Source organism: Amborella trichopoda, chromosome 10 (assembly GCF_054954075.1).
Source record: "Amborella trichopoda isolate Santa Cruz 75 chromosome 10, AtrichopodaSantaCruz75HAP2 v2.0, whole genome shotgun sequence".
In the NCBI taxonomy this organism is placed as follows: domain Eukaryota; kingdom Viridiplantae; phylum Streptophyta; class Magnoliopsida; order Amborellales; family Amborellaceae; genus Amborella; species Amborella trichopoda.
This window is the reverse complement of record NC_142345.1, coordinates 23,822,518-23,844,335: the sequence shown is the minus strand read 5'-3', so window position 1 is coordinate 23,844,335 and position 21,818 is coordinate 23,822,518. Positions and strand designations below refer to the sequence as shown.

The window sequence follows — 21,818 nt, the reverse complement described above, 5'->3', positions numbered from 1 at the left end:
CACCTCCCCAAGGGAGTGGATGGGTAGTAAAAAACGAGTACTAGGCGAGTAGCTGAGTATCCCGGAGGTATTCCTTGTGTGGTCCGTTTGGTCAAGCCCGCTTAGACGCCTCACAGTACTAGCCTCCTTAAAAGACCTAACCTAGGCTAAGGAAGGTTAGGTGTGTTGTGGGTTTCACTATGGACTAGGGTGTAATGTAGATTAAGGAAGTATGGTGTACTAAGGTGTGTTGCCTAGGTAGGGGAGTATGGAGTAGGGTTGGAAGACGGGGTAAGGAGTAGGATAGAGTGGGGTTGGGTAGTTGGGTTAGGATGGGATGGTTAGGTTAGGGTTAAGCAACCCTTGGTTAAGTGTAGAGACAACCAAGGGGGGTTAGGGGGTAGGATTAGGTTACCTAGAGAAGGTTAACCTTGGGTTAGAGGCAAGGGTAGCCTCTCTTTGCACAAAAATTTCTTTCCCCTCTCTAAGGCAAAAGAATTTCAATAGATTTGTATAGAGTTCCACCTTAGAAGTAGGGTGGATGCTCAAAACCCATGGGGATTGTGGGAAAATAAAAATAATAAATAAAGATGGAAATTCGGGTAAAAAGAAAAATGAGAAAAAAAGACACCAACAAAACATGAAAATGATAAATTGGTCCCCAAAAAGGGGCCCCTTCCCATCAGCATGGCTTCGGGGCTTGTTCTGGCGGCACCGATTCGGATCTTCTAACACCTTGAAAACGTAGATCGTGCCAAGGCGATCATTTTGATAAAAGATTTGGGGGGAACCACTAAGATTTGGTGATGTTCTCGATGTTTTCATTTTCATGGTTTCATGCAAACTTGATTTTTCTTCTTTCATCGATCTTGCCAAAAATGTCATGTTTATTGCGTTCTTTTTATCGGCAAATCGAAGGGGATGCCGTCACGGTTGTTTTGCACCAAAAATTGTGTGAAATGACCGCCAATTGACTGTTTTGGGATTTCGGCGACTTTTCTGTCACCTCAAAATTCGTGCTCAACTTTTGAACTTCAAATGGACATCTTCCCAGACCCCAATCGTGGCGTTTCCTGCCTCAAATCGAAGCTTGTCAAATCACAATCATAACACACCCAGTTGTAGGTTTACCCAACCTCCGGATGTTGAGTTAGCATCATCAGAGCATAAGGAGGTCATGCAAACTATTCTTCTGCATAAGCCCAAACTTTTGCAACCTTCTCTCTAAAATATCTCTCACTCCGGTTGTCGTTCTTGTCTATGGCATATACCAAAAGTTCATGCTCGTCAAAGAGCACAACATATCCAAATTTCAGCTCAATCCGACTTGTGGATCGTGAAATACAAGGCTGACAAGTTCGCCACATTTTTGGAAGAATGTAGCAGGAATTTACTATTTATGGTAACTAGTTCAATTTGGGCAAATCTTGAATAGTAAATAAACCACCCATTTTGGGAAAGTAGGACCTAGGAGGGTCCGTTTGGAGTGAAACTTGGGGGTTTTTCGACCTTCTAAAGCCTCCTGTGGTGGTTTGGAGACCATCTGAGATCAGCTTCAAGGAGTCTTACTGTGGCGCACACCATACACGTATAGAGCATAGTACTCCATGATCGTACTTTCTTCCTATCTCTTTGCAACTGTGCCCATTTGGGGCGAAATTTGGCGAATATCTCAAGGGTATTTGGGGCCACTCTTGCATCTTCTAGGGCCGAGGTGATGTCTCATGGGGATTCTTCAAAATCTGGGCTTATTTGACGCGCACTTCCGTAGTCCTTAGGGCATATCTGGTGCAACCGCCTCCTTTTTTATTAGCATAGGGGATAAGTGCATCAAAAATACGCACAAATACCCCTCCCTCATCATTCCTAGATTTTCACATCCATCTAAGATCCCTAAAAATCAAACTCGTCACCCTTCTAATCTTCTTCCAAAACAACCCTTCTCTAACCCTAATAAGCTAACCACCACCTTCCAAAACCCATCACCCATACCCATTCACCCTTGAACCCTAAATTTGCCTTAATTCAACCCCAGAAACCATCTTACCACCTCATGCGTAGCTGGACTGAGATATTGCAGCAAGCTTAACCCCTTTAGAAACCCTAAGCCTTATCCTAAACCTTTCCCTAACCCAAACAAATCAATCGCATTAACCTTAACTCTAGTTCTACTTCATTTAGATATTGCAATATCTTGGAAAACGTTCACCCAAAATCCTACTGTCATAATCTATGCAGGAAGCCAAACCTTTTCCTATCCTAAATTAGAACCCTAAATCCAAACCAAACCCCTTCCTCACCCACCTCATATCTTTTACACTCTTCTTGGCACCTTTGATAACACATAGTCAACTGAAACAAACAACAAAACAGATAAATCAAACACAGAACAGAATAAAGATCAAAGAAGTCCCTCACCTGAAATTCTGGATGAAAATGGGAAAAAGTATAAGAAAAATCCAAAAATACACTACACCAAAGTGGGTGTCCTCAATTTATTTTCAACCATAGAATGGAAGGGCCAAATTGTTTGCCAGAATCTGATCCAATATAAGATTTTAAGCAGTGCACCAAAACTCAGCTCGATGTGCCGCCCCTTCACTCCTAAAAACGAGTCACCTCATCAAGTTAAAGGGTTACCTCTAAAAACCTTGCGAAATTTCAAATTCTTGGGAGAAGGATTTATAAAAACCATTATACGTAAAATCGAGTGGTTTAAATTCTAACCATCCTGTTAGATCGGAACAGGCCACTGGCCGGTTCTAATTTCGCCCAGTTTTGGTGAACCGACCAGGTATTTTTAAAACAAAAATTTAAAAAAATTTATACAAAATCCCAAAAAGAATGAGATTTGTTTGTAATGAATTTTTTTAATGTTTTCCATCATTTTGCAAAGATTGGAATTTGTTTTGGCCATTAATAATTAGTTTTACATTTTCCCATCTTTTTGGAAAATTTCAAAAATACCCCTAAGTACAAATCGATTCTTTAAAATCCATTTTTTTCATTAATTTTCAACTTCATTTGGATGTGCTTTGTTTAATCATGCTTTAAATATACTGCTCATATTTTATTAGATTTGTTTTTGTTTTTTTTTATTTTTTTAACAATTTTGATCCCCCGGGACTTGCCCGACTAGGCCGGTTTGCCGATTAAGCCGGATGAACCGCTTCCGGCCCATGTCCGGTTAATCATTCCGGTTCGATGTTTCCTATACTGATAAAAACAAAAAATATATAGCTGGAATCTAATCCAGCTCTTCACAAAAGTAATACTACAATGCTATCATTGGAAGAAACAATATTTTAGTCCACACTACATGTAAAGATAATATATACAGCTATAGGAAAATGCTTTGGTGGAGCAACAGTGGCACCAAAAACCATGGAGCTGCACCTCATATACCTATTTCCTTGACTGAGGACCCAAAAGACTCTAAACTTATGCTCTTACTCCCTAAGATCAATCTCCTGGAAGAAAAAGAGGTGGACTTCTTGTATAAATGCTTCATCTCCACTCCCATCCTCCACTACAACTGAAGATGATTGATCAGATTTGGGGGTTTTTTAGGAGCTCCAAATACATTTTCTTTGGATTGGAAAATGATGCTCGGATGTTCTGGAACATTTTGGGGTCCTCAATCTATTAAAGAAAATGGAGATTCAGGTTCTGCTGCACAGGTTTATGGTGCAGCCTCGTTGCACCATAGAAAGACTTGGAGCTTTATAGAACTCAGCTACTTGAACAAGTCAAGTTGACTCAAGCAAGTCTTTCCAACTCAAAACGAGCATTTATTCACCGCTTTCAACTGTTGTATTCCACATATATGAGCCAACAAATAAAAGATTAAAGCAGAGTTCTAAGACACAAACTCCATGTGCGACTCATTCACTGTCAAAAATTAGTGAAATCAGCAAGTCAAGCAGTTACTTCTAAGAAACTCAAGAGTTTCCAAAATTTTGTGTGAATGATTTACGAGAACAAATTTTACTAGTCAAATAGGGTTCAAATCCCGTGTGCACATATCTCCATACCTAATGTCACAGTTTCTTCAAAAAAACCAAATATATATGGTGGACACCAAATTCAGCTCTTCACAAAAGTACTATCACAATGCTATTACAACGGTAGAAACAATATATTAGTCAAGAGTAAGAAATACGAGGAAAACTTTACATATGTCACAAAGGAAATTGGTTTGAACGCTGCTCACAGCTGCACCAAAAACAACGGAGCTGCGCCTCGTACACCAATTTTCTTGACTAAGTAATGACCCAAAAAACTCTAAAACAACATTATTTCCCCAAGATCAATCTCCTGAAAAACAGAGTGCGAGAAGAAAAAAAAAAAGAGGAATTCAAGCCTGTAAATTCTCCATCTCCACTCCCATTCCAAAATCCAATCTGAACCTGCATTACACAGGATGGAGATTGATACGATTTGGAGCTTTTTTAGGTGTTCCAAATGCATTTATTTGGATTTTAAATTGATGTGCAGATGTTTTGGAACATTTTTCTATCCTCAATATGTTGAAAATTGGAGATTCAGGATCTGTTGCACAGTTTTTGGTGCAGTCCAGGTAGAACTTGGATGAGTTTGTCATTTATAAAACTCAGCCACATGACAAGTTAAGTTGACTCAAGCAAGTTTTTCCAACTTGAGAAGAGTTTTTATTCACTGCTTTTAACTCTTCTATTCCACATATTTGAGCCAACAAATGAAATGCCAACCCCCCAAAGCCAAAACTTCAATAGTTTCAAGCTCATTCTTCATTGCTTTCTATCTATCTACTGTGAAACTTGGAACAGATTTAGAAATGACCCGGGTGACATAGATGCATGTAAATATGCAGGACACATAAAAAGAAAGCCTTCAAAAAATAACATAAGAAGTAAGACTTTTAGGACATTTTATGAAATTTTGAGAATCTCATTCTTCATTACTTTCTATCCATCTACTGTGAAACTTGGAACGGATTCAGAAATGACCCGGGTGACATAGATGCATGTAAATATGCAGGACACATAAAAAGAAAGTCTTTAAAAAATAACATAAGAAATAAGACCTTCAGGACATTTTATGAAATTTTGAGAAACTCCAAAAGCAGTTGATACATGATGCATGCATGAATTATCTGAGAGGAATGCCACCTGTTAATGCCATAAATAAGACAAAATGAACTATAGGATAGTGAAGCATACCCACTACCACCTGTGGGTCTACATGTTTCACACTTTGTTTACTAAAATGTATAAGTAGTTATCTTTCTGAAGTTATTTTTCTTAGGGAGATGACGCACTCCAAAAAGGTTACATTTTTTTCATCAATAATACAAGGCTGCAATGTTAAAATTGCCTCAAAATGCTTTGATTGTTGATGCTGTGCTAACTTCTATGAGGATCATCCCTTCTTTGTCAAAATCATTTCATCTACTCAGCATCAAAGCCCAATAGAATATAGTCACCAAAGAAAAAACGGTTTCAATAAAGTCACAGAAAAAAAACATCTAGTTGCTTGCATTTGACGTCACTCGTATGGATCCATCCGTAGTGTTTCACACATTTGATGCCACATGGTGCTTCTTGACCAATAATTTTACATTCTTGTACAATACCTATATAAGATAAAGTGCCAAACAATATTCTAAAAACCAGGTCTCATATTGATTCGGAAATGTCCAATTCGGTTTTTTTGTAAGACCGGTTCAGAAGTACGTAAAATCACAAAAATTATAATATAAATTCATAAAAATTTTAAAAAATAAAAATAGAAAATAAAAAAGAAAGAAAAGCTATGAATTATATGAAATGGAATTTCTGAAAATAGAAACCATTTTTCAAAAGTTTTGACACCTATAAAAACTCAAGGGCAGGCTTTCTATGCCTCCCCTACTGCATAAAACTTATATGCTTCCCCCTATCCAACCTTCCATTCTGAATGAACGACTGAGATGGCTGCAATCACAATGTCACGTCTCTATACTATTTTATTTATTTATTCGTTTTACAAAATATTTTGCCACCAACGGCGTCCACTCCTCTCTTAAAGTCGCACCTGTAAAAAATATATAAAAAAATATTCTCCATAAAGTAAAATGACCAAAATACCCTTGAAAGTTTCAAGGGGTATTTTTGCCATTATATTTTATCAAAAAATTGTTTTTTATATTTTTTTTAGGTGCACCCCATTGAGCTGATGGCAAGTATCAAATTTCATATTCATATAATTTGTATAAAAAAACTAAAAATAAAATAATTTGAGGAATTGGATCTAGATCAAATGGTCAGTGGCTCACTTGATCTAAATTGGACAGCTAGATCGGGGGAGAAGAATATATCTTCTATGCATTAGGGGAAGTATAGAAACCTTTCCCAAAACTGAATAAGTTCCAAAATTAGGCTCTCAAGAGTCAACACTTTATAATGATTTTTTAGGGAACTTGTGATTTATGAATGAAACATGAATTGGAAGAAGACAATCTTGCAAAGCCAGGAAAGCTTTCACGAATGAATGCTATAGCCGAAACAAGATCTTTGTGAGGGATAGGTGCATAGAGAATCAAAATTGTTTCCTCGCCAACAAGATAAGCAATTTTTTTTTTTCTTTATCAAACGATGGGTGTTCTAGGGCTTTTAACAATGGGTGTGGTTTGTATAGAGTCGAGGCTCTAACCAATCAAACTAAAGTGCACCTTCAAAGAGTTTTGAGAAATGTGGTTTCAATACTAGAAATCTTTGTGATAGTCTTAAAATATATTTTCATCTTTAATTATAAAATTTAAAGCTTCAGAAATAGTGTATATCGAGCAGATCTATTAAAACATGAAAATCTTGAAAATTGACGGTCCAAAAATGAGTTACAAGATGCACTATTTCCAAAACTTGAAGGGATTGTATACAATGAGACCACTTACCTTTGATACAAAATGGTTACAATTCCTTACAACTATTTGATGTGAAATTTGATAGCATGGATGTGTCACAAAGTTCGAGAAAATTTCTTTTGAAGTTTGAGCTTGGTCAATGGAATAATTGCAGCCACCCAATTTCACATCCAATGGTCAAGATTAATGTGACCACCTTGTACCAAAGGTAAACGGTCTCATTCTATACTTTCCCAACTTGAAATCCATTTTTTTCTCATGTCCATGAATGTTGATGTCGAGATGATCAATTTGAGGATACTTGGGCATCCAAAGAACCTCTTCTAGTGAAATTTTTGAGGTGAGCTCTAATTTGATTGTTTAGAGCCTCGGCTCTATATATACTTTTTCCTCTAACAATAGCTAATTTCCAAAGAAACAGCAAAAAAAAAAAAAAGGCTTGTCCAACCAATCAGACAGGCTGAATGCCACTTCCTCTCAGTTTTGTATTCAAACTTTTAATACTGTTTTGAATGACCAGACTGGCTAGGACCATTGCAATCAAAGCCCATTCAACCAGCTAATACAATCCAATTTCCATTAACATTAACAAACTCATGCACAGAATACCCATCAACCCATGCTCAGTATACTTCTTCAGCAACATGCAAGAAGTCAAACCCACATTTTGGATTATAGATAAATCCATCTATCATGCAATTACAAATAACATGTATAGTATGCTTATCTTAAATCCACATTTCATCAAAAGCTTCAGGAACACGCAAGAAGCCTACAAACATTTTGGGTTACAAATAAACTAATCCATCAAACAATTTCTCCCCCAAATATATGTATGCATGCTTCTCCTGAATCCAACTTTCATCCATAAGCCAATAAGATGTTGGACCTCAAGTTAGTTGCCAAATGCCACGAAATACAGTTTTTGAGCACTCAGCTAAACAGGGATACAGCCTCACATCCTCAGAAGGAAAGGAACAGTTGGATACAACTGGACAAACAAATTAAGTTATAAATAGAATGGTAGAAAGATCAAAGTCATAATGTGTTATGCTAATAAAGGCAGCTTCAAGAGCAACATTCTTCCAGGCTTACATTCTGGAAAAGTACAAATGCAAATCTAAGAATGTTCAGGTGAAATCAATGTTATGTAGTAATACTATCACCTACATGTAGAAACGAAAAGCAATCCACAAAAAACAAGAAAGAACAAACAAACACAAAAGAAAGAGACAATCAAGCACAACGCAAAGATATAAGTGGTTCGGCAACATACCTACGTCTACGGGAGATTAGAGCTTCTTTACTGATAATGGAGAATAGGGTTACAATACTCTCTTCCTCACGCCTCTCTGTTTTTATCTAATTACAAAGAGATCTGTGTTTTTCCCTTAACCCTTAACTTTGAATGAACCCTCAATTGCAACGATATATATCGAGTCTCAGATAGATGATACAAATTACTGAAATACCCTTGTACTGATATATATCGAATCCCAGATATATCGAATCCCATGTACGGATATATCCGGATATAAACAAATTACCAAAATACCCTTCATCCCTTCGGGCTTTTAACGACCCTCAGGAGTCGTCTTTTTTACTCCACCTTGGCGGATCTATTTCCTCATAATACAAGACATCAATCCTCAACAATCTCCACCTTCGCAGATCTATTTCCTCATAATACAAGACATCAATCCTCAATAATCTTCACCTTTGCTTGAATTCTGTCGAGCCACCCTGAAGATGTCTTCATCCTTGTAGCCATGGGGTACTTCCCTCACTCTCAACAATGAGAGACATTAAGCAAGTCCAAGCAAAGCTTGAACTTCTTCGTGGTGACCGGTTTTATAAGCATATCTGCAGGGTTGTCATTCGTATGAATTTTCTTCAGGTGAATGATTCTTTCTGACGCAAGCTCCCTGATCTTGTGACATCTCACATCAATGTGTTTTGTCCTTATATGAAACACTTGATTCTTTGCAAGATTTATGGCACTCTGACTATCACAATGCAACACAGTACCTTCTTGCTCCACCCCCAACTCACGAGCCAAACCAGTCGACCACATTGCCTCCATTGCAGCCTCAACTGCTGCCATGTACTCTGCCTCAACTGCTGCCATGTACTCTGCCTCTGTCGTAGACAAGGCAATCGTGGGTTGAAGCATTGCCTTCCATGAAATACGTCCACTTGCTAGTGTGAAGACATACCCTGTAGTAGACTTTCGCTTGTCTAAATCACCAGCATAGACGGAATCGACATATCCCATCAGTTCTGTAAAGCTCCTCTTCCTGCTGAGCATAATTTTGAGATCTGACATCCCGCTCAGATATCTGAAAATCCACTTCATAGCATTCCAATGCTCCCATCCAGGATTACTCATGTATCGACTGACAACACTGACAGCATGAGATAAATCAGGCCTACTACAAACCATAGCATACATGAGGGTTCCGACTGCGCTAGCATAGGGCACCAGAGACATTTGCTCTATCTCCTCATTCGTAGTGGGACACTGCCATTCAGATAACTTGAAGTGACTTGCTAATGGAGTGCTAACTGACTTGGCCTTTTTCATGTTGAAACGCTCCAGCACCTTTTCAACATACCTTTTCTGAGTTACCCAAAGTTTATCTGCACTTCTATCTCTATGAATCTCCATACCAAGGATCCTATTAGCAGCCTCTAAATCCTTCATATCAAACTCAGAACTTAACATAGACTTGAGAGAAGTTATGTCACATGCATTCTTGGCAGCGATGAGCATGTCGTCAACATAAAGCATCAAGAGAATAAGGGCATTATCATCAAGAACTTTAAAACAAACACAATAATCATACTCACTTCTTGGATAGCCAATCCGCACCATGAAAGAGTCGAAGCACTTGTACCACAACCTGGGAGATTGCTTAAGACCATAACGAGATCTTTTGAGCAAGCAAACTTGATCTTCCTTTCCATGCACCTTAAAGCCTTCAGGTTGCTCCATAAAGATTTGTTCCTCCAAATCACCATGAAGAAACGTTGTCTTCACGTCGAACTGTTCTAGCTCCAAATCAACCATGGCAACTAAAGCAAGTAATAGCCTTATTGAAGTGTGCTTGACAACCGGATAGAATATTTCATTGTAGTCCACTCCCTCCTTCTGAGCGTAGCCCTTTGCTACGAGCCTAGCCTTGAATCTTTCACATTCCTTTTCTAGTGCTGCTTCTTTCTTTTGAAAAATCCACTTGTACCCAATCACTTTCCTTCCCTTGGGCCTCTTGACAAGCTCCCAAGTCTTGTTCTTTTTCGAAGACTCCATCTCCTCCATCATGGCTATCATCCATTTATCACTCTGTGCATCACTTAGAGCATCTTCAAAGGAGTCGATTTCCCCAGTACCAACAGTTAGAGCAAAGGCTACCATGTCCTCAAAGCCATATCTCACAGGGGCTTTGTGAATACGCTTCTTTCTACCTTTTGCCAAACTGTAGTCACCAAGTGATTGTTGCTGTTCTGGTATGCTGCTAGATGATTTTTCCTCTTTTAGTGTTTCAAACTCTTCTAACTCGACCTGGACTGTGTATCTTTCTTCATCACTTTTATCTACTTGTACTTTATCATCTTGCATGTTGATTGACTTCACCATGTGAGATTCATCAAACACAACATCCCTGCTTAGCACAACCTTATGTGAAGTAGGATTCCAAAGGTTGAATCCCTTTACCGAGAAAGATGCATTGCTTAGACTTAGAGTCTAATTTGGAACGTTTCCCACTTTGCACATGGACATAGGCTGGACATCCGAAGATCCTCAGCATAGAGTAATCTACCGGCTTACCTGTCCACATCTCCTCTGGAATTTTGCAATCCATCGTTGTAGATGGTGACCTATTAACGATGAAACAGGCCATGTTAATTGCTTCTGCCCAGAAACTTTTCTTCAAATCTGCATTCAATCTCATACTACGAGCTCTTTCCAAAAGAGTCTTGTTCATCCTCTCAGCCACACCATTTTGCTGAGGAGTTTCTGGTGTGGTAAAGTGACATACAATCCCCTCTTCTTTACAGAATTCTTGAAATTCTCTATACTTGTACTCCTTTCCATTAACTGATCTCAAGCATTTCAGTTTCTTTCTTGTCTTCCTTTCTACCTCTGTTTTTCATTGTTTAAACTTCGTGAATGCTTCACTTTTGTGTTTCATAAAGTAGACCCAAACCTTTCTTGAGTAATCGTAAATGAAGGTAATGAAGTATTCTGCCCCACCCTTGGATTTGATTGGTGAAGGCACCCATACATCAATGTGTACATAGTCTAATATATCCTTGCTCGTATGAATTGCAGTTTTGAATCTAATCTTGCACTGTTTACCGAAAACACAATACTTACAGAAATCTCGTTTACAGGCTCTGACACCCTTCAACAATTTTCTTTTATGAAGTTCCATCATATCTCGTTCATTCATATGCCCTAAACGCATATGCCACAGATTTGTGTCATCTGTGTTGGACTCAACATCTATAGTTATAGAAGCTCCACCTGTAACTGTATTCCCTATCAACCTATATAAGTTCCCAGTCATCTGACCTTTCATGACAACCATAGATCCCTTACTAACTTTGAGGACTCCACCTGTTGCTGTATACTTACAACCATTCAAATCAAGAGCCCCCAGAGATATTAAGTTTTTCTTTAATTGTGGGACATGCCTCACATTTGATAAGGTTTGTACTATCCCATCAAACATCTTGATTTTGATAGTTCTTATTCCAATAGTCTTGCATACCGCATCATTCCCCATTAAAATAAACCCACCACTATATGATTTGTAGGTTTCGAACCAGTTTCTATTTGGACACATGAAAAAAACAACCAGAATCTAAAATCCAAGAATCAGTAATTGATTCTCACCAGAAGACATAGAGAGAAGATCTCCATCATCTCCGTCAGAGCTATCAGCCACGTTAGCTTTATCAGATGTTTTTCTTATTTCTATCTTCTTTATATCCTCCTTTTTGGGCAGTCTCTCTTTATATAACCTTCTTTTTTGCAGTAATAGCAAATAAATTTGCCCTTCCCCTTCGATTTTGACCGACTTCTGCTTCTAGATCTCTTTTGATTTAATCTGCCTCTTTCATGACTCTCTTTGTGTTTTCCAAAGAAACATTCTCCTTGAGATTTAATACTGCTAGTCTTCTTCCTTGTCTCGTTTGACATAAGAGTAGCAGTGATTTTGTCCGTCTCAAGAGTCTCCTTCCCATACAGTACAGTCATAACCAGGTGATCGTATGTTCTTGGAAGCGAAGCCAACAGAAGTAGGGTCCTATCTTCATCCTCGATTTCGACCTCAAAGCTTGCTAACTGGCTTATGATCTGGTTGAACTTGCTGAGATGTTTAAGCAGATCTGTGCCTTCTTCCATCTGAAGAGAATACAACTGCTTCTTCAAGAATAACTTGTTCATCAGAGATTTCGTCATGTAGATACTATCGAGTTTTGCCCAAACCTCCAGAGCAGTTTCGAGATCCACCCCATAATGTAAGGCATCATCTGAGAGATTCAGACGAATCGCACTTACCGCCTTTTCCTCCATCTCTTGCCACTCTTCATCGTCTATCTTTGCTAGTTTCTTCAATTTCCCTAACAAAGCCTTAGCCAGACCTTACTGTATCAAAAGATCCTTCATCCTTCGTCGTCAAAGGGTGAAATTGTTCTTTCCATTGAACCTCTCAATGTCATACTTGACGCTTGACCCATTTCCTGTCATCAAGGTAGCAAACCCCAGAACGCGGAATAACCTTGTAGACTCTGATACCAATTTGTAGAAACGAAAAGCAATCCACGAAAAACAAGAAAGAATATACAAACACAAAAGAAAGAGACAATCAACCACAACGCAAAGAAATACCACAACGCAAAGATATACGCGGTTCGGCAACGTGCCTACGTCCACGAGAGATTAGAACTTCTTTACTGGCAATGGAGAATAGGGTTACAATACTCTCTCTTCCTCATGCCTCTCTGTTTTTATCTAATTACAAAGAGATTTGCGTTTTTCCCTTAACCCTAAACTTTGGATGAACCCCTCAATCGTAACGATATATATCGAATCCTAGATAGATGGTACAAATTACCGAAATACCCTTGTACGGATATATATCAAGTTTCAGATATATCGAATCCCATATACGGATATACCCGGATATAAACAAATTACCGAAATACCCTTCGAGCTTTTAACGACCCTCCGGAGTCATCTTTTTTACTCCACCTTGGAAGATTTATTTCTTCAGAATACAAGATATCAATCCTCAACACTACATTATAGAGAGGACTAAAGATTGGCCTCCAATTAATTGCACTATATAGAATCATAAATAAAGACATAAAGCAGATGCAAATATTTCCTAAAGTCACTGATCAATGTGGTTCTACCTTCAAGGGATAGAAAATGGCTTTACCAAGAAGCCAATCTCCTAAAATAGTTGACAACCAGATCCCACATGTCGTTATTGGGCTTGACAATTAGAGGAGGAGCCTGAGCTATTTGCCAGGAAGAAAGTGGATCTTGCATATCAAGCAACAAGCATGGGATATTCAAACCCCATTCTCTAAAATGATTCCATTGAGAGGTTGTCTTCAAGTTAATTTTGAACCGGACATGGCATCCACAAAAAGCCCAAGAAACTGCAACTTGGGAGCTTGAAAAACAATTACATCATTAAATGTGCCTTTTCCTTGTACTAAAGGTGAGAGATAACTGGAAAGATGGGGGTGATCTCAACATTTGAAAGATGAGCAGCCAACTGGTAATAGTTGAACAAGTCACACTAGAACTTAGCCAAAACCTAGAAGAAACCTCTACGCAAGTACTGATAAAAAGAAAAAAGAGAAGCGACTATTGAAATGGAAATTCCAAGAGAAATCTTTTCATTGATGTGACAAGGACACAAACATGTGGCCCACTGAATGATACAGACATGCTTTGTATGAAAAGCCTCGCCTAAAAATGCTATGTTAGACATGAAACATCACTCCTATATGGAGTTCATGATGTATCTAAAGTATACCTCAATATCTGTATACAAAACAAATATATTAAGGAAACTTAATAAAGAGTTTGATATAAAAATATACATTACGAAAAATTAATAAAAAATTTGATAGCAAGTCCAAAGTTGGGAAACACATGTCCAATGTCTAGACAAGAGTGAATGTTTGAAGTTTTGATGTTAAGGTTCAAGTTTTAGACATGTAACGATGGCCAGAATGCCACATCGCACGGGTCCAACATAAAAAAGATCACAACACGGTTGGTGATACTACCCAAAGGTGTTAGCATGAGACTTTGGAGTTTCAACAAGCACAATATCACACATGCCAAAACATGTCCTACTTGTGCATCTTTGTTGCTAGGCATTTGCATGAGCATGATTATATGAACTTCTGGGCAACCATTTAAAGCTCAGATTCCCTTGAGTTTTCCAGCTCTGTATAGAGTGTTGACCTCTGGACAGCTTACCTATCTAGATAAAATCCTGAAGGTTGACCACTAACAACACTGAGGACTGTACATCCCTAACATGTTTGTGGTGTGTAGGGAGGAGATGGAATAGACATGCCACTTGCTCATCCTTTGCTGTGTTGCCACAAAGATTCGGTCCTTCATATCAAATATTTCAGACTCATTTAGGTTCCATGTAAATCAGGGGATAATTAGCTCACTAGCTGGTGACGTGCTCCTCATTGATTCTCACGAGCAGAAACCTGCCTCAAAAGATTGTTGTCTGGAAGGTCTTTGAGATATTTTAGAAGACCTGAACAGCTTGTTCTTCCTAAAGAAGCAAATCAAAGACACCATCGTATTTTCAGCAGTGATGAGGAAGGATAATTGCTTGTGTGGTGCTGAGGAAAGATAATTGCCCAGTTCGCAACTTCAAATCAGAGCCCAATTCTGAGATGATAACCCCATTACTTGGGCATCGTCAGACTCAACTTTGATGGAAGAATCCTTAGCAATCCTAGGGTTATGTCACTTGGACACAAGAATCATGGTTTTTGGCATGTGTGAACATACTAGGGACACAATACATGTGTCTGACACTTCAGAAATTCACAAACTTCTTCTTAACTTTGTGTATATATAGCCAATTTTCAAGTTGGAATTCTGAAGTACATAACCATGTCAGAAACTAACACTCATAACCATGTCTTTGTGACATAGGACAACATCTTTCCAGGACAAATGGGTTTAGATTCTTCTTTATGCCATATCTGATTTTTTTTTTTTTTTAAATGTTAACAATTGAATTGCTGTAGTGAGAACTTCCGTGAGAGCCCTCTAAAAGGGACTCTTGAAAGACATCCGGTCAGCAGACTCCTTACAAAAAATGGGTTATAAGATTACTCCCTTACAAAAAGTTCAAAAAAGAAGGTGGCAAGGGAAGGGCTTATAAACATGCCCATCCACTTTTTGGCCAACCACAACGAGAAATACATAGTAGAAAGGAAGAAGAGAAACCCAAAAATTAGGCTAAGGTCCACTGGTCCAAATCAAAAAAGGTGGACTCAGTATGGGCGCCCTGACCCCGACTTCTAGCGGCCTCCTTCGCCAATCGATCCGCGATATCGTTGGACGTCCTCCAAGTATGCAGCCATGCGACGTCCATAGCCCTGTAAATGTGTTGAATCTCATCAAAAACTGAGGACAAAAACCAAGGTGGATCACACATTCTGCTAGCCCAAGAGATAACATTTTTGGAGTCGTCTTCCACTAACAGAGTTGAACCCCAGGAAGGGTTGAATTTTTTCAAAGCTATGAGGAGGGCTGGTGCTTCGGCATGGAGAAAGTCCTTAAAGCCCAGGGATTGAGAGATAGAGAGGAGTATATTGCCTTCATGGTCTGCCCCTATTGGACCTGGGTTCTCCAAGGAGCAGCCATCAAAGTTTAGTTTGATGCTTCCTTGGGTAGGAGGAAGCCAGAAGCTTGACCTACTAACCCCTTGTGGTTGATGATGAAGGATGTCTCCCCAATGGGTGAGGAAGAAAGTCCGCAGAATTCCAGCGAAGAAATTATGATTAGAAGCCCAGAAGGTAACCAGGGTGGTCACCTTGGACAAGAGTGCCAAAGTTCGCAGTTTAGAGCCTCGGAATATTCTGGAATTTCTTTCCAGCCACAGAACCCAAATAGTGGCCACTACAGTAGCCTTCCACAGGATACGACCTGCCTTAGGCCAGCAAGAATCAAAATTGCAGGTTAGGTGGGCTTTTACTGAGGGGGGTGTAACCCAATGGATACCAAAAAGTTGCAATACCCTATCCCATAGGTCAGAAGAGAACCCACAAAGAAGGAACAGGTGCAGGTTACTTTCCTCCTCACATTCACACAAGGCACATCTATTCGGGATGGGGAGCCCTCTTTTTTGTAGATTATCCATTGTGAGGACTCTATGTGAAAAAGCAAGCCAATGGAAGATCTGAACTTTTGGAGGAGCAATAGTGGACCAAATTTTTAGAGAAGGGCTCTAGGGAGGTAGGTGAGAGAGTGAGGCTTTTATAGAAAGAAGCAACTGAGAACTTACTCGAGGGAGACAAGGTCCAAATAAGTTCGTCTCTTCCATGAGAGAGGAGAAAGAGCGAATGGAGGGTATGCGAGAGCCGCTGGAAATCATAAGCTTCATGTTCAGTAAGGTTCCTTCTAAAAGAGGGATTCCAAACTCTACGCCCTCCCAAGCAGCAGAGCTCCTGGTCTCGTGCAAGAGAGAAAAGGGATGGAAATACGTCGTAAAGAGGGAAGGGACCTAACCAAAGGTCCCGCCAAAATTCTTCCCTGGAGCCTTCTCGGATGGAACCTAGAGTAACTCTTGAAAGTGGCCAGCACTGTTAAAAGAGACTTCCAGACACCTGACCCATTATGCCTTTGCAGGGATCCTGGCAGCCAGGAATGTATAGGGATATTGTACTTATGCTTTACAACCTAAGCCCAGAGAGCATTAGGATGAGTCGCCAAACGCCACCACCCTTTTCCTAGAAGGCCGGCGTTGTGTTTGCGAATGACCTTAATCCCCAATCCCCCCTTATCTTTAGGTTGGTAGACCTTACCCCAGGCTACCAGATGAAACTTTTCTTATCTTCCTGGCCAGACCAAAGGAAATTCCTCATGAGTTGGTTTAGTTGATTGGCCACCTGCACCAACATATGGAAAAGCAACATTAAGTAGACTGGGGAATTAGCAATGGTTGCTTTAATCAAGGTGTTTCTGCCTGCCATCGACAGGAATCTGCCCTTCCATCCTGCCAGGCGGCGGTCAACCTTATCAAGGACCGGGGACCATTGCTGCTTTCTAGGCTTGCCAACTCCCAGGGGAAGCCCAAGATAAGTGGTAGCGAGGTCCTGGACTTAACATTCCCAATCTGGGATGAGAGTTCTAATACCTTTAGTTGACAAGGCAACCCCCAACATACTAGATTTATCCAAAATTTATCCGATTGGAAACAACGGAGGAAACTTTTGAGAGTTTGACTTCCTTTCAGGTGGCATCCAAGAATACCAAGGTGTCATCTGCATATTGAAGGTGAGAGACTATGGGCCCGTGCCTACTAATTTTGAAACCAAATAGGAGGTCAGCTTGATAGACCCGAGAGATGGATCGACTGAATACTTCTGCCGCAATAACAAAAAGGAAGGACGAGAGGGGATCTCCTTGTCTTGGCCCCCTCGAAGAGGGAAAGTAGCCAACTGGGGTTCCTTGATGAGGATGGAGAAATGAGGGTTTGAAAAGCAACCGCTCATCCACTTCCTCCATCTCTCCCCAAAACCCATCCTGGCCATAAACTCATTCAGGACTAACCAGTCGACATGGTCGTAAGCCTTTTCCCAGTCAATTTTGAAGATGGGTCCTTGTCTTTTGGATAGGTGTCTTGAGTGGACATATTCATGGACCACTAAAGCCCCGTCTAAGATTTGTCTGCCTTTGATGAAGGCAGATTGAGAAGGAAACACGATAGAAGGCAGGACGTGTTGCAGTCTGGAAGCCAGGACTTTAGCCAGCATCTTATAGGAGGATTTGAGGAGGATAATAGGCCGGAAGTCTTTAATTTCCTCAGCTCCTTTTTTTGGGACGAGGGCAAGGAAAGTAGCATTCATAGCTTTGTTAAGGATACCCCTATCATAGAATTCGCCAAAAAACTTAACAAAGTCTAGATGAACAGCATCCCAAAACTCCTTAAAGGGGGCGACCGGGAAGCCATCAGGCCCGGGGGCCTTGTCACTTCCTAACTCTTTGACTGCATTAAAGATTTCCTGTTCTGAGAAAGGCCTCTCAAGCCATGGCTGATGTTGATGTTTAGCTAAGGTCCTTCATGAGGGTCTCTCTATTACTCGTGAAATCATGGTCTATTATTGGTGATAGATGATACCAACTCTGCGATCCTTATTTTTTTCTTTTTTATATTTTTTTTAATTGTTGATTCAAACAATGTGATTAGGTGGGCAGTGATTGTGCTTCCATAACAGCTTGTACACATATTTGAGGAATTGTTCAAAAACAGCAAACCCATAAGCATCCAAACTTACGCCAACAACAGAGCACTCAAAGAAGGCATTCACTTGCAATGTATGAACACCCCAAAATTAAAAGTGAGCATTCAGACTTATCTGCAGAAAGCAAAGAAAAAAGCTAGCCAGACTTCCTTGTAATGCAGTCTTAGAAACTTGTGAAGCCAAAGTTAAAGGCAGCAGGAGCAAATTATGTACGATGGATTGGAGATCCTCCAGAATGTCACTCTAACTGAAAAATGGAACAATAAATTGAACTGCTCTATAGCTGTTTGGGTCGACCTAACACCAATTGAGATTTTCTCAACTCAATCCAATATATAAAAATCAATTGAAATGCTCTCAAAGCAATTTCAGCCCCCTACTCACTGCACATTACCAACTCACTATGGTGTTCAAATTGTCGAAAGGGTCTATGTAAATATCCCCACTTCCTAGAGAAAAAGAAAGAAGCTCACTCTTTTCCAAGATATAACTGAAGAATAAGGTCATAAGTCATGCTAAAACTATTCCAGTCACAGCACATTGTTCTTTGAAAGACTACCCATTTATTCTAACATAGTCATGCAAGAAGAAAATGTAGCAAGAAAGAAAAAGGGGCAACAAAAATGTAAGTTTTCAAGAGCTCTAACATCTCCACTGCAAGCAAGCTATGTCAAGAAATTACAAGTTGAAAGCAAAACAAACCCAACAAATAAAATGAGAACAGGAGAAGTACAGGTCATTCCAGTACTTTAAAGTAAGGTCTTGAATACCCATCTTTTCTATAGCTTAAAGAGCACAAATAGCCATTGCGAATAACGGAGAGAGAATTACCCTTCATTTGAAGTGGTTTTCACAAAATCCCACCTCTCAAACACACACACAGAGACACACAGAGAGAGAGATACCACTCAAGGCATGTACATAAAGAGAACCCACAAAAGAGAGAGAGAGAGAGCATACGCCATGGGGGGTTAGAGTCGATGCAGTAATCGAGGTCGTGGAGCTGGTCCATAGGAGGGTGACTGATGTCCGCCACCGCCATTGCAGTTACAGGCACCAAGTAAACAGAGCAAGAGAGAGAGAAGCGCAGAGGTAGAGAGAGAAACAGGAGAAGAAGAAGAACCCAAAAAGGAAGAAGAGCATCGATACGAAATCGCTTTAAACGGAAGAGAGAGAGAGAGGGCAAGTCCAACAGCCAAGCAAAGCAAATGTGCGAGTGTCCTTTTCGCAGGATGGCAAGGAGAGAATCGCCTGTTTTCAAAAGAGAAGGCTCCAACTTAAATGCCCTCATAATGTCTTCAAAATATTTAAAATACCCCTGCAGAATAACCACATTGACAGAAAGGAATCAGGTGGTGCAAGAAGGGTGAGCACGGTTTTTATGCGGCCGAGCTCGCATATGTAGAAATGCGGACCTATTAAGATATCCATTTTTGAGATGGATTTTTTTATTTAATTTTTAAGGACATCTAACCTCTAGCATGGAGACAATGAATATTAAAAAAATAAGTAAATTTTAAAAACAAGAAATAATAATTCTAACAAGAAAACATTAGACCGTTAGTTTCTATTGTTTTTAGATGGAACACCTACTGCTTTACACTTTTTGGACCGCATATGTCAGGTGGTCCAACCCGCATGAGACATTTTTCTTTTACTTAATCCATTCCAAGTCTAACTAAGGGAGGTGGGTTGAGGGTATGGCTCTTAGTAAAACATAATGGCCGATGTTCCGAGTGTAGGGTCAAATCCGCAGGGGTCATTCAAATACATAGGCCCCTTCCCTTCTGCTGAATTACTCAAAAGGCGCTTTTCGTACTACGGTTTCTTGGAGTGAAGACTTCGGCAGGTAGTAAGGGCCCTCTAACTTCCAGCTATGTGTTGTGCGGCTCCTGTGAGACGAATGAAGGGAAGCACGAAGCTTTACAAGCAATTGCTGCGGCCGGTGGCTTATGTAGTGGTCTGCCTTATAGAGCTCGCTAAGCTTTGCCTCCCTTTCTTACTAAACTGGAGTTAGTAGTCGGCATTCTATAAGCAACTTGTCAAATCAAGATTCGTGTAGTGACCCTAAATAGTTGAAAATAGCTTTGATGATGATGACAAAAAAGAATCAATTTTTTTATTATAATACAAAAAATAAAAGGGATATTATCAACTTATTTACCACGATTACAAAGTGGCCACAATTAGTCCTAGCCATTAGGTATCAAATGGATAGCTTTGAGTGCATCATGAAGCTTAAAATTTGTTCTTTTTCTAGTCAATAACACACTTACAATCACTTGATTTAAAATCTGTCAGATAAGAGTGATTGTGACCGCCTTGTACTAAAAATAAATAGTCTTTTGTATTAAAACATAATTAATTGAAATCCATCAGATTTTCATTACAATATAAAAAGTAGATGAGAGATTAAAATTTTATTTTTCAGTAAAATATTTTTCCTATAAAAAATCCTCAATTTATTGAAATTTATTCGTCTCTTTTTTTCCCTTTTTTATTTTTATTCTATATGTCCTTGGTTCAGAACTCCAACTTCGGAACCAACTTGCTTGCATTATGTCTTTGATGCTGGTTCGAAACTCTAACTTTTGGAACTTAGACTTCTAAACTTAAAATTTAGCAAAAAAATTTGTTTTAGAAAAAGTTTTGAACATCTTTTATTTTAAGAGCATGTGTACTATGCTCACATGGGAGCAATACGATATATCTACTTCCTTAGTCAGATGATGTATTTCGAAGGATTTTTGCCCTCCGAAAATTTGGGATCCACCTAAAAAACTAGATGATCATTTGAATTCTCAGTTTTCTAACATATAGATCTCACTGTTGGATGGTCTCTGTTTAATCTTTAGACACTATTCTTTTCAAGCCCATAGAAAGTGCTATTAGAAATTTTTTTATTTTGAGGTTAATCTATGGTTGAAAAGATTACATCCAAAATGTAGGATCCTACAATTAGTCCTAGATTGGGTTTTACATGAGGAAGGAAATGAACCGAATGTTCCCATAGGAGCATAAAAATCTTTTGGCTTATTTTAATATTATATTCTCAACTCAACATTCCAAACGTAAGTGTTTTTCTAAACTTTGTGTTCAGATCTTTAAGTTCTACTTACGTTTTTTTTTCTAATTTTTAATAATGAATTCTATGTGTCATGCAGTTATTCTCTTGGGTATATGTTTTGGAATCATAGCTCACTTTATTAGCCATTTCTTACATTTTTTATTTTATTTTTAATAATGAATTCTATGGGCCGTGCAGTTATTCTCTTGGGTATATGTTTTGGAATCATAGCTCACTTATTATAGCAGTTAGTTTTGAGTTTTGAATGACAGTTTCTTCTTAATAATTTTGAATGACAATTTCTTAATAAGGTTTGAAAATTCAGCGAATCCAAATCACTCGATTTGGATTTGGGAATTG

At 39.2% G+C, this 21,818-nt stretch overlaps 1 protein-coding gene across 2 annotated transcripts in view; it reads right to left on the bottom strand.

Annotated features, from left to right (window-relative positions):
• LOC18423436 (Xanthine/uracil permease family protein) overlaps positions 1–19,639 on the bottom strand; it is a 40,253-nt gene extending 20,614 nt beyond the window's left edge. For both annotated transcript variants that reach the window (XM_006828041.4, XM_011628630.3), the window contains exon 1: positions 19,352–19,639. In XM_006828041.4, coding sequence (XP_006828104.1) covers positions 19,352–19,433 — 82 coding nt within the window. In that variant the 5' untranslated portion in view covers positions 19,434–19,639. The remainder of the gene's footprint in view (positions 1–19,351) is intronic.
• Between the last annotated feature and the right edge of the window lie 2,179 nt (positions 19,640–21,818).